General features: G+C 32.5%; 1 protein-coding gene across 3 annotated transcripts; it reads right to left on the minus strand.

Annotated features, from left to right (window-relative positions):
- Window positions 1–229: 229 nt before the first annotated feature.
- On the minus strand, window positions 230–18,219 carry LOC125262725 (tumor necrosis factor receptor superfamily member 13C-like). 3 transcript variants are annotated; one of them, XM_048181577.1, is made up of 4 exons: window positions 17,785–18,219; window positions 9,321–9,424; window positions 9,056–9,238; window positions 230–878 (listed from the first exon to the last, which is right to left on the minus strand). In XM_048181577.1, the coding sequence occupies exons 2-4, from the start codon at window positions 9,409–9,411 to the stop codon at window positions 649–651; spliced, it is 504 nt and encodes a 167-aa protein (XP_048037534.1). In that variant the 5' UTR covers window positions 9,412–9,424; window positions 17,785–18,219; the 3' UTR covers window positions 230–648. The 3 variants fall into 3 exon arrangements, with proteins under 3 accessions (XP_048037534.1, XP_048037553.1, XP_048037543.1); XM_048181596.1 differs by lacking the exon at window positions 17,785–18,219 and adding an exon at window positions 14,473–14,559; XM_048181586.1 differs by lacking the exon at window positions 17,785–18,219 and having other exon boundaries at window positions 9,321–9,823.
- Between the last annotated feature and the right edge of the window lie 58 nt (window positions 18,220–18,277).

Below are 18,277 nucleotides of genomic sequence, written 5' to 3' on the forward strand. Positions count from 1 at the left end.
GCACCTGACCGACCCCGCAACATACCTGTAGAAAACACACACACACACACACACCTACCTGCATGTATTTAACTATATGAAGTGTTGCTCATAGTGTTTCAGTGTTCCTGTTTGATCATTTATTCAGTAATTTAATCATTCTGAAACGGTTGATTCTAAAATGAATGATGTATGTAATGTACAATATGATTTCATAACAACTGTTTCTGACTCAAGAGAACCAACTGTGTTTTATTTAGATGGTTTATTGCTTAATTAATAAAAGAACAGAGGCAAAAAAATCATACGTCTGTTTTTATGCATTTATGCACTAAAGCAACTTACAACAGAAGAGCATAAGCAATTAGTCACAGAGCCAAATGTTTATGAACAAATATGACTCTCATTGGTGTGCTGGAAATCTCCCAAAATATACACACAAGACAATATTCATCTTTTTAAAAATCGTGATGATGAATCTGTTTCCATGTGAATTTCTCTGAAGCCTGACAAGATCTTACAGCTGCACAAATGAGCCGAAATCCTCGAGACTCCACTTCTGATTTCATGTGGTCTGCAGTGATTATAAATAAACTGGATTCATGTCAAGAGCTCAACTGGTATGGTTTTCACATTATTCAACATCAGAATTAGCTCTGCTGTTACTCATCAGACTTCAACAGGTTGTCCGGTTTTGGCGGTGACGAGGGCAGAGTCTCCTAATTCTGTGGCAGGAAGTGGCAGCCCGTGCTCTGCCCGCCCATTACACAGGCTCCGCCCACAGGATGCCACGCTGATTGATACTTCCTGTGTCTGGCCGTTGACATGTAGCCAGGGTGAGAGAGCTTTCTCTTCCTGTTCTATTGTTGCCAGGGTGTGAGGCGTAGAGTCCTTTTCACCTGCGGGGCACATAAACAACCCTAGTGAGTTAGTTAAAACAAACAGATTCCTACTATAGACACTAATGTGAACTAGATTTTCCCCAAGATAAATCCTCACTGTTACTAGTCACAAATACTGGTGTGTTGTGGGTGGGGTGTTGCTATGTGATTTTTGGTGTGTTATGCAGTTCTAAAGTGTTCCAGGGGCCTGTACCATGAAGCCGGATTAGCTGGCTAGCTAGGTAAGTTTAAGATAAGTTTGTGCCAATCCTGGGTTTAAGGTACCATGAAAGTGTCTTGGCTTTTAGCTGTGTTCATCACCATAGTAATTTCACAGCTAATCTGCTCCAGGGCAGGTTATGTTCTGGTTTAGAGATCTCAAACTGAAATTGGACCAATCAGATGTAAGCTAAGTGACACTGACACACTCAACACAATAAAGTCACCCCCCCAGTTTCTCTTCCTACAAATTAAAGGTCACTATATAGTTTAAAAAAAAAAAAACAAAAAAAACAAAACAAAAAAAAACTAACAATGAAATTGTCTGGCTTTAATGACAATTACTTAGAATGATTTTATGATTTTTATATGATTTATTTAATAATTCAATTATATATATTATTATTAATCCATTACACAAGGGATTTTAGTTTGACAGTTATTATTAATTATTTAGTTTCAATGAATATTAATATATACAGATCATATGTAATATAAAAGCTGTAAATAAACTTGACTAAATATGACTACATTTGACCTTACAAAGAGTTTTGAATCACGCTGGCGCTCTCGCGAGAAGTGAATCATATTTTCTCTCTGTTGCAAGGCATGTGATTGGCTGCGGTGTTATACAGTTCGAAAGTGTTCCAAGTGGGTTTTGGTGCAGTGTTATACAGTTCGAAAGTGTTCCAAGTGGGTTTTGGTGTTGCCGTCATATAGTTCTAAAGTGTTCCAAGTGGGTTTTGGTGTGTTGTCATGCAGTTCTAAAGTGTTCAGAGTGTTTTTTGGTTTTGCCATCATATCCCTCTACTACGGTGGCCCAGTAGTGCACAACACAACGAAATTAAAAAAGCAAACATAAGTTCACAACACAACGGAAACAAGCCACAACACAACGAAATAAAGCCACAACACAACGGAATAAGCCACAACACAACGGAATCAAGCCACAACACAATGGAATCAAGCCACAACACAACGGAATCAAGCCACAACACAACGGAAATGCTCCCGACCACTTGGGGGCTCTCAGAGCTAGGTAATATTACTATTCCTTGCCACCGTTCTATAAAGTCGACAGTTTTACAAAGATATCAATACCATGATTAGTTTTAAGTATGTAAGCATTGTATATCGACATGGTATATTAATTAAAAATCAACTACGTTCACAATAGCTTCATATTTATACTTGTGAATGATTTGACGCGATACCACGGCGCATGATAAAGGGAACATCCACCAATTCCACCAAGTGGTTAAAACGTATAATTTGTATTCATTAAAATTACTTTTAACATTTAAAAACAGACATGTTCAAATTCCAAAGGTTGTTAGTTCCTGTTGGTAAGACTGACAAGCTTTGGAATTTGAATATGTCTGTTTTTAAATGTTAAAAGTAATTTTAATGAATACAAATTATACGTTTTAACCACTTAGTGGGATTGGCAGACGTTCCCTTCATCATGCGCCGTGGTAGCGCGTCAAATCATTCACAAGTATAGGCCTAAATATGAAGCTATTTTGCACGTAGGTGATATTGAATTAATATTTCCTGTCGATATGCAGTGGTTACATACTGTTTAAACTAATCGTGGTATTGATATTACTGCCGACTCTATAGAACAGTGGCAAGGAAAACTAACTTTACCGAGCTCTGAGAGCCCCCTAGTGGTCGGGAGCATTTCCGTTGTGTTGTGGCTCGATTTCGTTGTGTTGTGGCTTTATTCCGTTGTGTTGTGGCTTGATTCTGTTGTGTTGTGTCTCGATTTCGTTGTGTTGTGAACTTATGTTTGCTTTTTTAATTTCGTTGTGTTGTGCACTACTGGGCCACCGTACTCTACCGCACGCATTATGATAAATCTATAAAAAAAAAAAAAAATTGACTCTTTTTCTTTTCTTAGAATGGCTTAACTTAAAGTGCTGTAAAAAAAATTTTGGAAAAAAAATATTATTTTAAAGGTGCCCTAGATTATGTTTTTAAAAGATGTAATATAAGTCTAAGGTGTCCCCTGAATGTGTCTGTGAAGTTTCAGATCAAAATACCCCATAGATTTTTTTTTTTATGAATTTTTTTTAACTGCCTATTTTGGGGCATCATTATAAACGCGCCGATTTTATGCTGCGGCCCCTTTAAATCCCGTGCTCCACGCCCACAGAGCTCGCGCTTGCCTTAAACAGTGCCTTAACAAAGTTTACACAGCTAATATAATCCTCAAAATGGATCTTTACAAAGTGTTCGTCATGCATGCGTTGGATTATGTGAGTATTGTATACTGTTATATTGTTTACTTCTGATTCTGAATGAGTTTGATAGTGCTCCGTGGCTAACGGCTAATGCTACACTGTTGGAGAGATTTATAAAGAATGAAGTTGTGTTTATGAATTATACAGACTGCAAGTGTTTAAAAATGAAAATAGCGACGGCTCTTGTCTCCGTGAATACAGTAATAACCGATGGTAACTTTAACCACATTTAACAGTACATTAGCAACATGCTAATGAAACATTTAGAAAGACAATTTACAAATATCACTAAAAATATCATGATATCATGGATCATGTCAGTTATTATTGCTCCATCTGCCATTTTTCACTATTGTTCTTGCTTGCTTACCTACTCTGATGATTTGGTTGTGCACAGATCCAGACGTTAATACTGGCTGCCCTTGTCTAATGCCTTTCATAATGTTGGGAACATGGGCTGGCATATGCAAATATTGGGGGCGTACACCCCGACTGTTACGTAACAGTCGGTGTTATGTTGAGATTCGCCTGTTCTTCGGAGGTCTTTTAAACACATGAGATTTATATAAAAAGGAGGAAACAATGGAGTTTGAGACTCACTGTATGTCATTTCCATGTACTGAACTCTTGTTATTTAACTATGCCAAGATAAATTCAATTTTTCATTCGAGGGCACCTTTTAAGGTACTTTATGAGATGTTGCCATATGGCAACAACGTACAATAGTGGAAGTAAATTAGAATAAGTGTAAGTGTATATAGTTAATATTTTTCCTCAGAAATGTTGTTTGTATTGAATAAATTTGTGCTATTATAAGCTTTAGCAGTAAATATAAACAACACCTTATACTTATTTTCCAACATCTTGGGCTTTTATTTATTCTATTCTCCTTTTGCTGAATAATGCTGTATATTCTTTGAATTTCATTACGTTTTTCATGAATATTATTTAAATTGCAAACGTAGACAGTTAAAAACAAATCTAATACTGTTCATCATGTATCATAAAACATTTACATAAAACCAAAAATATTGTAGTTCATGAAAATTCAACATTACGCAATCTTATGAGAGGAAGGTTATGAACATGAACCCCCATAATCCTTGAAACTTCACCTTTTTTTCTGTACAAAACTTCAAAAAGCATTTTTTTCAGAGGTGAGACACATGTAGACATCACATTTGGTGCTCTTCACCCTAACAATACACTTACAGCCACTTTCACCTGCCTTTTTGAGACACCATGGTAGGCCAGTGGTTGGTCTGGGCCAGTATACTGGCTGTGGTGGCAGATCGCTGATGTTGATTTAATCCATAATACAAATGTCATGGCAGTCCTTAACATACGACTAATCAACATTATATCACTAGCATTAATGCTTTTATTATTAATAGAGTTCTAAAGTGTTCAGAGTGTTTTTGGTGTTGTCGTCATATAGTTCTAAAGTGTTCCAAGTGGGTTTTGGTGTGGTGCTATGCAGTTGATAAGGTGTTCTAGTGTTACTTAGAGGTTTCACTATCAGCACCATTAATAGCAATGGGTAACTAAGTAAACTAAGTACTAAAAAGTTTGTTAGTTGTCATCTTTAAGTGTTATTTCTCAGTTGGATAAGGGTTTGCATAACACTCAGAGAGGTTCTGGGTCACAGGGTAAAAACTGATGAGTTCTTATGAATCACGCTGCCATTATGATTCAGAAAACACGTCAGATTTCACACCTGGTCTCACTGATGTCAGTGTGCTTCGAGATCAGTCATACTGACATCTATAAGGGCTCATTTAAAAAGCGTGAAGCAGGGCAGAGGAATGGAAAAAACTGTCAAAATGTCTGTCAAGTGCATAGAAGAACAATGGAAAAGCAGTGCTATGCACAATTGCATTGTGTGAACGGTCTAAAAATGTGCTTATTGTGAGCAAGACGAGCGTGTTGGAACTTGTTTCGTGTGCAAACGCAGAAACCTACAGCGACGGAATCAGTTTACGTTCGTAAAGTTGGCCTTGACATAATGGAGTGACATTTAACAAAGAAAACAACTGATATGACAGGAACTACAACTGATGAGAGGTCAGACGAAAGTCAATTATACAGATTTGAGTCAGAAATATTTGCCCACAGCATGACACCACTGAATCATCACAATCAAGCGGTAAACAGCGAACTTACTGACCTCTTCCTCAAGCCTGAAAGTGCTGGGGTTAAATTTAGCCCTCAGGAGTGTTGTTGGGTTCTTCCGCTGGTTTAAGAGCTGCGTTCTGCGTCCTGAGGTAACGGATGCATGCCCGTGTGTGTGGAATTGAGACGCGAGACACGGGACAGTCCCTGAAGACCCCTCGCCACCCCCCGACCCCACGAGAGGAACAGAAACTCACTAAAGTGTGTGTGTGAGGTTTCATTGGGTAGAAACTGCTTTACTGAACCTCTCGGGCCGTTCACACAGAACGCGTTTTTGCAGTCCACGTGCTGCTTTTCCATTGTTTTTCTACACAAGACAAACGTTTTTGAGTGTTGCGCTCACAACACGCATGAGCATCATGTTTTCATAATGCCGTGTCAAAGGAATGGAAAAAAACCCTGCAAGGTCTAGAAGGTCTGTTTTTAAAAGCTGAACTTCTTTTAATTGAGCGCCACATTTTTAGAGGGTCTTGTCAATGAGTATTCATCAAGATGTTCATCTAGTGTGTGTTTACAAAAACAACAACAACAACAACAACAACAACAACAACAACAAAAAGTATTTCAGTGGAATGGAAAAACGCGCTCTGTGTGAGCGGCCCCTGAATATTGATCAGGTCCGGTCCGTGACTGGGGCGGCATTTTATTGAAGTCTGATTAGACTTGATTCAATTCATGATTCATAAGTATTTGATTGAATTCAAAAGCAATTTTTGCAAATTCAGAATGATTCACTCAGAATCTCAGTTCAATTGTATTAGATTTAAATAAAATACATTTATAGGATGTTTTATTACTTTCCATTACTTTATTTCACCAAATGTCATTTGAAAAGGCAACATCAAATATATATATATACAGTTGAGATCATAAGTTCACCCTTGGTTAATAATTTGAAAAAAATAAGAGCGATCATAAAAAAAGCATTTTGTTGTTATTTAGTACTGTTATTTTAAAATAAAATGAGCTCAGATATGTTCAGCTCTAAAATATTTTGTCAGCATATTGCACTCTTTGTCGTTTTAAAAATAGCCTTTATGTTTACGAGGTCATAAGTTCACTCTTGCAGAATCTGCAAAATGTTAATTTAGAAAAGGGATCACAAAATGCATGTTTTTGTTGTTTTTGTCTTTTACTGACAAAGGTATTGTATATAATGGATGTATGGAAGCTCATTTCTGCCACTAAATAAAAAAAAAAAAAAAATGAAAAAATGTAATTGCGTTTTTTTTTTATCTCACAATTCTGACTTTTTTTCTCAGAGATATAAAGTCAGAATTGTGTGACAATGTCAGAATTGCGATATAAAGTCAGAATTGCGATATAAAATCAGAATTGCGAGATATAAAGTCAGAATTGCGATATAAAATCAGAATTGCGAGATATAAAGTCAGAATTGCGATATAAAATCAGAATTGCGAGATATAAAGTCAGAATTGCGAGTTATAAAGTCAGAATTGCGTTATAAAGTCAGAATTGTGATATAAAGTCAGAATTGCGATATAAAGTCAGAATTGCGAGATATAAAGTCAGAATTGCGAGATATAAAGTCAGAATTGCGTGATATAAAGTCAGAATTGTGAGTTATAAAGTCAGAATTGAGTGATATAAAGTCAGAATTGTGTGATATAAAGTCAGAATTATGTGATCTAAAGTCAGAATTGTGAGGTATAAAGTCAGAATTGTGATATAAAGTCAGAATTGCGAGATATAAAGTCAGAATTGTGTGATATAAAGTCAGAATTATGTATAAAGTCAGAATTGTGATATAAAGTCAGAATTGTGATATAAAGTCAGAATTGCGAGATATAAAGTCAGAATTGTGTGATATAAAGTCAGAATTATGTGATCTAAAGTCAGAATTGTGAGATATAAAGTCAGAATTGTGAGTTATAAAGTCAGAATTGTGTGATATAAAGTCAGAATTATGTGATATAAAGTCAGAATTGTGTGATATAAAGTCAGAATTGTGTGATATAAAGTCAGAATTATGTGATCTAAAGTCAGAATTGTGAGTTATAAAGTCAGAATTGAGATATAAAGTCAGAATTGAGTTATAAAGTCAGAATTGAGTTATAAAGTCAGAATTGAGTTATAAAGTCAGAATTGTGAGTTATAAAGTCAGAATTGTGTGATATAAAGTCAGAATTGTGTGATATAAAGTCAGAATTGTGTGATATAAAGTCAGAATTGTGAGTTATAAAGTCAGAATTGCAATATAAAGTCAGAATTGTGAGTTATAAAGTCAGAATTGTGTGATATAAAGTCAGAATTATGTGATCTAAAGTCAGAATTGTGAGTTATAAAGTCAGAATTGCAATATAAAGTCAGAATTGTGAGATATAAAGACAGAATTGCGAGTTATAAAGTCAGAATTGTGAGATATAAAGTCAGAATTATGTGATATAAAGTCAGAATTGAGATATAAAGTCAGAATTGTGAGTTATAAAGTCAGAATTGCGAGTTATAAAGTCAGAATTGTGAGATATAAAGTCAGAATTATGTGATATAAAGTCAGAATTGAGATATAAAGTCAGAATTGTGAGTTATAAAGTCAGAATTGCGTCAAAGTCAATTCTGACTTTTTTTCTCAGAATTGTTCATATCACACAGTTCTGACTTTATGGCCTGGTTTCACAGACAAGGTTTAGCCTAAGCCAGGAATAGGCCTTAGTTCAATTAGGATATTTAAGTATCTTTTATAAATGTACACTAGAAAAAAAAAAATTACAGGTGTGCATCTTGAGACAAAACAATGGCACTGACATATTTTAACATCTGTCAGTACAAATTGCTTTCAGTTAAAACAGCTCAAACATGCATTTTAGTCTAGGACTAAGCCTTGTCTGTGAATCCGGGGGTATATCTTGCAATTATGACTTTATATCATGCAATTCTGAGAAAAAAAAAAAAAACAGAATTGTGAGATAAAAAGTTGTAATTACCTTTTTTTATTTTTCATTTCATGGCAGATACAAGCTTCCATACAGATGTTTACATGTAGACCGTAAGACAAAATAATAACTACATTTTCACAGTCCCAGTTCAAAAGTTTACACAAAGTTTTTACAATTCTCGTTACCTGAACGATCAAAAGCTTCTTAAGCACCGATGAATGTTTGTTATAGTTGTACGAGTACGAGTCCCTGATCTCAGTATCATACAGTCACTGTTGGAAAGGGTTTTTCTGAAGAACAGTGAGCAGATTAACCATCACAACCATCACAAATCATACAAACAGTCGTCCATCATCCAGGTAGCACAGTATTGAGAATCAAGGGTATTTAAACTTTTGAACCGGTTCATTTGGGATCAGTTCAGCTATTGTTTTGTCTATATGTAAACATGTATTCTCAAATAGCTTTTTTTAAAAATGCATGAAATTAAAGAATAAAAATATGCGTAATGTGCAAGCTCTTTGAAGTCAGGTGGATTCTGATACGGCTGTCAGTGTTTTTATCATTCATCAGCTGCAAAAACAGTGATTCATAGTGAAAGTAAGTTATTACTCTTGTCCCTCTGTGACGGTACTTTAGTTTTGCACTGTAATGATCTTACCTGTGTTCTGTGAGGTCCTGCCGTGACGTTTGTAGATGATGAACCAGAGCAGCAGCACCAGAACCGACCCGCTCGCGACCAGCGCAACACAGATCCACAGGCTGGGGCTGATGGCGGACCAGGGCTCGTCTGGACCCGGACCGCTGGTGCTCAACGCGGGCTTCAGCATCGGTGGAGGATCCGCTACAGAATCAAAATCATCTGTATTCTCCACATCCACGGGCACTGAAGAATAAAACCACACTTATATAGCAGATTTACTCACCTGACGGTGTCAATCCCTGGGTTTCAAGGGAGATGCAGTTTCTGAGCAGAGAATCCCACCGATAACCAGAAGGACATGATCTCTTCTCCATCGCTGCTGATAAACTGATGAGAACAGAGACGGAGAGATCATGAGAGGTGAGAGCAGCACAGGGGCGTTTCACTTCTTCATTTGCAACGTCGGAGAGAATGAATCACCGATCGAGTCTCTAGAGAGAAACAGACCAGCAGAAGAGAAAGACGGAGAGAAACGAGAGGAAACCGAACTTTATTTTTAACCACATGTTGTTATCTGCAGTTCTTCATAACATACACCAAATCTTTTATATAAACAGTGGCTTCAAAGAGTGTTTGTTCACTCTGTTCATGTCTGAATGTGATTCAGATCCAGTGTCTGTATTTGCAGGATGGTCAAAATGACTGTAGGAGATTAAAAAGTCAGAATTATGGAATAGTAAAAAATATGAGAGAAAAGTCCAAATTGACCAAATGTCTTATGATGTAAAAAGTTGAGATTGTGAGAAGGCGAAATTATGATGAAAAAAAAAGTCGAAAATATGAGATAAAAAGTCAAAATGGATGAAATGTCAATTATGAAACAAGTCAAAATTGAAATAAAATGACAGTTATGAAATAGTCAAAATATGAGAGAAAAGTCGAAATTGACAAAATGTCTTAATTATGATATAAAAAGTTGAAATTATGAGATAAAAAGTCAAAATGGACAAAATGTCAATTATGAAAGTCAAAATATGAGAGAAAAGTAGAAACTGAAAAAAATGTCTTAATTATGACAGTTGAGATTATGAGAAAAGGGCAAAATTATGACAGAAAAAGTTTAAATTATGAGATAAAAGGTCAAATTGATGAAATTTCAATTATGAAAGTCAAAATATGAGAGAAAAGTCGAAATTGACCAAATGTCTTAATTATGATATAAAAAGTTGAAATTATGAGATAAAAAGTCAAAATGGACAAAATGTCAATTATAAAAGTCAAAATATGAGAGAAAAGTCAAAATTGACAAAATGTCTTAATTATGATATAAAAGTTGAAATTATGAGATAAAAAGTCAAAAAGGACAAAATGTCAATTATAAAAGTCAAAATATGAGAGAAAAGTCGAAATTGACCAAATGTCTTAATTATGATATAAAAAGTTGAAATTATGAGATAAAAAGTCAAAATGGACAAAATGTCAATTATGAAAGTCAAAATATGAGAGAAAAGTAGAAACTGAAAAAAAATGTCTTAATTATGACAGTTGAGATTATGAGAAAAGGGCAAAATTATGACAGAAAAAGTTTAAATTATGAGATAAAAGGTCAAATTGATGAAATTTCAATTATGAAAGTCAAAATATGAGAGAAAAGTCGAAATTGACCAAATGTCTTAATTATGATATAATAAGTTGAAATTATGAGATAAAAAGTCAAAATGGACAAAATGTCAATTATGAAAGTCAAAATATGAGAGAAAAGTCGAAATTGACCAAATGTCTTCATTATGATATAAAAAGTTGAAATTATGAGATAAAAAGTCAAAATGGACAAAATGTCAATTATGAAGTCAAAATATGAGAGAAAAGTAGAAACTGAAAAAAATGTCTTAATTATGACAGTTGAGATTATGAGAAAAGGGCAAAATTATGACAGAAAAAGTTTAAATTATGAGATAAAAGGTCAAATTGATGAAATTTCAATTATGAAAGTCAAAATATGAGAGAAAAGTCAAAATTGACAAAATGTCTTATGATATAAAAAGTTGAAATTATGAGATAAAAAGTCAAAAAGGACAAAATGTCAATTATAAAAGTCAAAATATGAGAGAAAAGTCGAAATTGACCAAATGTCTTAATTATGATATAAAAAGTTGAAATTATGAGATAAAAAGTCAAAATGGACAAAATGTCAATTATAAAAGTCAAAATATGAGAGAAAAGTCGAAATTGACCAAATGTCTTAATTATGATATAAAAAGTTGAAATTATGAGATAAAAAGTCAAAATGGACAAAATGTCAATTATGAAAGTCAAAATATGAGAGAAAAGTAGAAACTGAAAAAAAAAATGTCTTAATTATGACAGTTGAGATTATGAGAAAAGGGCAAAATTATGACAGAAAAAGTTTAAATTATGAGATAAAAGGTCAAATTGATGAAATTTCAATTATGAAAGTCAAAATATGAGAGAAAAGTCGAAATTGACCAAATGTCTTAATTATGATATAATAAGTTGAAATTATGAGATAAAAAGTCAAAATGGACAAAATGTCAATTATGAAAGTCAAAATATGAGAGAAAAGTAGAAACTGAAAAAAATGTCTTAATTATGATATAAAAAGTTGAAATTATGAGATAAAAAGTCAAAATGGACAAAATGTCAATTATAAAAGTCAAAATATGAGAGAAAAGTCGAAATTGACCAAATGTCTTAATTATGATATAAAAAGTTGAAATTATGAGATAAAAAGTCAAAATGGACAAAATGTCAATTATGAAAGTCAAAATATGAGAGAAAAGTCGAAATTGACCAAATGTCTTCATTATGATATAAAAAGTTGAAATTATGAGATAAAAAGTCAAAATGGACAAAATGTCAATTATGAAAGTCAAAATATGAGAGAAAAGTCGAAATTGACCAAATGTCTTCATTATGATATAAAAAGTTGAAATTATGAGATAAAAAGTCAAAATGGACAAAATGTCAATTATAAAAGTCAAAATATGAGAGAAAAAGTCAAAATGGATGAAATGTCAATTATGAAACAAGTCAAAATTGAAATAAAATGACAGTTATGAAATAGTCAAAATATGAGAGAAAAGTCGAAATTGACAAAATGTCTTAATTATGATATAAAAAGTTGAAATTATGAGATAAAAAGTCAAAATGGACAAAATGTCAATTATAAAAGTCAAAATATGAGAGAAAAGTCGAAATTGACCAAATGTCTTAATTATGATATAAAAAGTTGAAATTATGAGATAAAAAGTCAAAATGGACAAAATGTCAATTATGAAAGTCAAAATATGAGAGAAAAGTAGAAACTGAAAAAAAATGTCTTAATTATGACAGTTGAGATTATGAGAAAAGGGCAAAATTATGACAGAAAAAGTTTAAATTATGAGATAAAAGGTCAAATTGATGAAATTTCAATTATGAAAGTCAAAATATGAGAGAAAAGTCAAAATTGACAAAATGTCTTATGATATAAAAAGTTGAAATTATGAGATAAAAGTCAAAAAGGACAAAATGTCAATTATAAAAGTCAAAATATGAGAGAAAAGTCGAAATTGACCAAATGTCTTAATTATGATATAAAAAGTTGAAATTATGAGATAAAAAGTCAAAATGGACAAAATGTCAATTATGAAAGTCAAAATATGAGAGAAAAGTCGAAATTGACCAAATGTCTTAATTATGATATAAAAAGTTGAAATTATGAGATAAAAAGTCAAAATGGACAAAATGTCAATTATGAAAGTCAAAATATGAGAGAAAAGTAGAAACTGAAAAAAAATGTCTTAATTATGACAGTTGAGATTATGAGAAAAGGGCAAAATTATGACAGAAAAAGTTTAAATTATGAGATAAAAGGTCAAATTGATGAAATTTCAATTATGAAAGTCAAAATATGAGAGAAAAGTCGAAATTGACAAAATGTCTTATGATATAAAAAGTTGAAATTATGAGATAAAAAGTCAAAAAGGACAAAATGTCAATTATAAAAGTCAAAATATGAGAGAAAAGTCGAAATTGACCAAATGTCTTAATTATGATATAAAAAGTTGAAATTATGAGATAAAAAGTCAAAATGGACAAAATGTCAATTATAAAAGTCAAAATATGAGAGAAAAGTCGAAATTGACCAAATGTCTTAATTATGATATAAAAAGTTGAAATTATGAGATAAAAAGTCAAAATGGACAAAATGTCAATTATGAAAGTCAAAATATGAGAGAAAAGTAGAAACTGAAAAAAATGTCTTAATTATGATATAAAAAGTTGAAATTATGAGATAAAAAGTCAAAATGGACAAAATGTCAATTATAAAAGTCAAAATATGAGAGAAAAGTAGAAACTGAAAAAAAATGTCTTAATTATGACAGTTGAGATTATGAGAAAAGGGCAAAATTATGACAGAAAAAGTTTAAATTATGAGATAAAAGGTCAAATTGATGAAATTTCAATTATGAAAGTCAAAATATGAGAGAAAAGTCGAAATTGACAAAATGTCTTATGATATAAAAAGTTGAAATTATGAGATAAAAAGTCAAAATGGACAAAATGTCAATTATGAAAGTCAAAATATGAGAGAAAAGTAGAAACTGAAAAAAATGTCTTAATTATGACAGTTGAGATTATGAGAAAAGGGCAAAATTATGACAGAAAAAGTTTAAATTATGAGATAAAAAGTCAAAATGGACAAAATGTCAATTATGAAAGTCAAAATATGAGAGAAAAGTCGAAATTGACCAAATGTCTTAATTATGATATAAAAAGTTGAAATTATGAGATAAAAAGTCAAAATGGACAAAATGTCAATTATAAAAGTCAAAATATGAGAGAAAAGTCGAAATTGACCAAATGTCTTAATTATGATATAAAAAGTTGAAATTATGAGATAAAAGTCAAAATGGACAAAATGTCAATTATAAAAGTCAAAATATGAGAGAAAAGTCGAAATTGACCAAATGTCTTAATTATGATATAAAAAGTTGAAATTATGAGATAAAAAGTCAAAATGGACAAAATGTCAATTATAAAAGTCAAAATATGAGAGAAAAGTCGAAATTGACCAAATGTCTTAATTATGATTGTTTGAAAGGAACTGATCGATGTCGATGATTTGTATTATTGATTTATCCCGTTGCTGTGTATGACTCAAAAATGTGGTTCTATAATAAGCAAATAAACTTAATCAGTAACAGAAAACTGCATAAATGTGCGATGGCGTTAACAGCACAACAGAAATTGCTGCATCATTGTAGCTGTATAATGGCCGATCATTCTTGCCATCATAAAAACGCTATACTTCACATAATCGAGGAAACACACTCATTTTACATAAATTATAATCTAGCAGCGGTATATCAAGTTAAACAGTGAATAAATGACATAATAATAATATAATGAACACTCAAAACGAAACTCACGGTCTTCAATGACGCACATTCCAGAATCGTCATGAAGGAAACTTCAACGAGAAGTCTGAGACAATAGGCTTGTTTGAGATGCGCCTATAGCCTCGCCTGAAGTTCAGCCTAGGCGGCTGCAGTGAGGGGAGGAGTGAAAAAAGTGCAGGCAAGACGAACAGTTCTGTTCTCGTAGTGGATCAGAACCTACGAGATCAAAGGCAGATGTCGCGGGATTCACACTCGTCCGCTGTGTTGCTGATAAACTGGATGTAATTTAAGTTCTGTTGCTTTTATGAAAATAAACATAATGAACAATACACCCAAAGTACTTGTTATTTATTTCCATTCGAAAGATGTGTGTATCAATAATTTTTACTTTAATTATAGACATGTTTTTATATATATTTTTTATAAATGACAACAATCACATAACCCATAGAGAGATCACTGTGTCAGAGAGTTTGGGAATATTCACACATTATTTTTACACATAAAAACATGATATTAGAGTTTTAAAATCAAACATTTTAAATCAGATCAATACATCACGGTTGTTTAAACCAATACGCATAAAGCTGTCTCGTCAGCAAGTCGTTTCCCATCGTGCTTTTGGTCAGCGCAGTCGGTGGAGAGCAACTGCGCTCGACTGCAGAATCCGACACGTCCGCCTCGCACTCGCGAGAGGTTTTTGACACACGTCGGCATGACATCAGAGCAAGGCGGCCCACCCTCGGACACATTTCTAAACGGCATGCATCTCGCGGTGATCACCGGTGATCGGTTCTGCGCAGATTTTGCTCATCTCAAACAAGCCTAATATCATCATCTGCTGCCAATCGAGATCACAAGTATTCTTCCTGCAGTTCACAAAGTGAAATCGCTACAGAAAGAGATCTTAACTAGCATTATTTTGCTGCCATTCGCGCATTGAAACTGATCCGCTCTCGCGCGATCGTCAAAACAGGCCACGCCCTCTAAATTCAATTCAGTGACCAACATAATAGCTGTACAGCCCTTATAATAAAAGAACACAAACTGAACATGGGCTTTTTTACAATGATATAAAAAGTTGAAATTATGAGATAAAAAGTCAAAATGGACAAAATGTCAATTATGAAAGTCAAAATATGAGAGAAAAGTCGAAATTGACCAAATGTTATGAGATAAAAAGTCAAAATGGACAAAATGTCAATTATAAAAGTCAAAATATGAGAGAAAAGTCAAAATTGACCAAATGTCTTAATTATGATATAAAAAGTTGAAATTATGAGATAAAAAGTCAAAATGGACAAAATGTCAATTATGAAAGTCAAAATATGAGAGAAAAGTCAAAATTGACCAAATGTTATGAGATAAAAAGTCAAAATGGACAAAATGACAGTTATGAAAGTAAAAATATGAGAGAAAAGTAGAAACTGAAAAAAATGTCTTAATTATGACAGTTGAGATTATGAGAAAAGGGCAAAATTATGACAGAAAAAGTTTAAATTATGAGATAAAAGGTCAAAATTGATGAAATGTCAATTATGAAAGTCAAAATATGAGAGAAAAGTCAAAATTGACAAAATGTCTTATGATATAAAAATTTGAAATTATGATAAAAAGTCAAAATGGACAAAATGTCAATTATTAAAATCCAAGTATGAGAGAAAAGTCGAAATTGACCAAATGTCTTAATTATGATATAAAAAGTTGAAATTATGAGATAAAAAGTCAAAATAGACAAAATGTCAATTATAAAAGTCAAAATATGAGAGAAAAGTCGAAATTGACCAAATGTCTTAATTATGATATAAAAAGTTGAAATTATGAGATAAAAAGTCAAAATGGACAAAATGTCAATTATGAAAGTCAAAATATGAGAGAAAAGTCGAAATTGACCAAATGTTATGAGATAAAAAGTCAAAATGGACAAAATGACAGTTATGAAAGTAAAAATATGAGAGAAAAGTAGAAACTGAAAAAAAATGTCTTAATTATGACAGTTGAGATTATGAGAAAAGGGCAAAATTATGACAGAAAAAGTTTAAATTATGAGATAAAAGGTCAAAATTGATGAAATGTCAATTATGAAAGTCAAAATATGAGAGAAAAGTCAAAATTGACAAAATGTCTTATGATATAAAAATTTGAAATTATGAGATAAAAAGTCAAAATGGACGAAATGTCAGTTATGAAACAAGTCAAAATTATGAGTCAAAACTGACATAAAATGACAGTTATGAAATAGTCAAAATATGAGAGGAAAGTCGAAATTGACAATATGTCTTAATTATGATAGGCCTATAAAAAGTTGAGATTATGAGAAAAGGGCCGAAATTATGACGTCAAAATTGATGTCAAAATACGAGAGAAAAGTAGAAATTGCCAAAATGTCTAATGTTATAAAAAGTTGAGATTATGAGAAAAGGGTGAAATTATGATGGAAAAGTTGAAATTATGAGATAAGTCAAAATGGACAAAATGTCAATTATGAAACAAGTCAAAATTATGAGTCAAAACTGACAAAATGACAGTTATGAAATGAGAAAAAGGTCAAAATTATTACGTCAAAATTGACAAAACGACAATGGACATCAAAATATGAGAGAAAAGTAGAAATCGACAAAATGTCTTGGGATATAAAAAGTTGAAATAATGAGAATGTCGATTATGAATAAGTCAAAATGATAAGAAAAATTCTAAATGACATATCAAGTACAATACTCTATTATATTAATAATCTTTAAAAATCGTACGTTATTTTAGCATTAAGCAAACCCTACAAACGTCTGTCTGTTTTGATTGTACATTTAGTTTGTCCATCTTTCTTTGCTTTAAATGATACTTGATGTAATATTTCTTATCTCATATAATAACATTCATAAGACTTTTAAAGTGTGCACATAGTGTTCACTGCTGTGTGGGCTCTAGGGGTTCATAGCTGAAGATACCAATGATGTCAATATTCTTTCAAAGCTCTTGTGTGTGTAAAACTGTTTAACCTTTAAAGCACTAATGAACATCATAGTCTGACTTACGTTTTCGGTTTCCTCACCACAAAAGCGCACGTTCTTTCCCTTTGCCAATAAATGTAAAAAATGACAAAAAATCTGTGAATCATGAAAATGAAACTGCTTTGAACTGGCAATTCTACTTCTAATTTCTTGCTACTCTTGCAATGATCCGTCATATGTGTCAGTTTCAGATACGTTCACCGCCTCAGGTCTCTGTGTTCTTCAGGTGAACCTGCTCAAACACAGTGTGCAGAAACATCTCAAAGATCTGGATGCCTCATACTGCATGTGTGTCTTTGATCATCTCAGCAGAGTTGAAGATGGGATTACTGACCTGTGGTGAAGATGCAGGAGCAGATGAACTCGTCTCCATCACGGCTGAGTGTCATTTCAGTTCAGGAGGTCCAGACAGAGACATTAGAGCAGAACGAGAGAGATCAAGTGAATGGAAACAGAGAGAGAAAGAGGAAACAATGACAACAGATGGATTTGATCTAATAATACAGTGGATCTCAACAGATTAGAAATAAGACAAAACAAGCTTTTCAAATAAGATAAAACCAAAATAAAATCTAATTTAATTAAGATTTAAATCATTCCCTCAAGAACTACCATTTTTATTTCAGAAACAGGATTCAGAGTCTTGGGAAACCTGGATATATGAGGGAATATTAAAAGTGGGATTTTTATACCTCAAAAAGTCATGGAAATAAATACAATAATTAAAAAAAAAAAAAAAAAAAAAAAAAAAAAAAAAAAGGAAAATCTTTAAGAATCAAAGACATGAATGAAATCTTTAACCATGGAAACAAATAATTTTTTTTTTT

This window comes from Megalobrama amblycephala, linkage group LG1 (assembly GCF_018812025.1).
Source record: "Megalobrama amblycephala isolate DHTTF-2021 linkage group LG1, ASM1881202v1, whole genome shotgun sequence".
Classification (NCBI taxonomy): Eukaryota; Metazoa; Chordata; class Actinopteri; order Cypriniformes; family Xenocyprididae; genus Megalobrama; species Megalobrama amblycephala.

Excerpts from the sequence above, each read along its gene's own strand:
- LOC125262725 (XM_048181577.1), bottom strand. The coding sequence starts at position 9,411 with ATGGAGAAGAGATCATGTCCTTCTGGTTATCGGTGGGATTCTCTGCTC. Across the intron at positions 9,239-9,320 it reads CCAGGGATTGACACCGTCAG|CGGATCCTCCACCGATGCTG; the intron begins GTGAGTAAATCT and ends TTGATTCTGTAG. Across the intron at positions 879-9,055 it reads CAGGACCTCACAGAACACAG|GTGAAAAGGACTCTACGCCT; the intron begins GTAAGATCATTA and ends TGTGCCCCGCAG.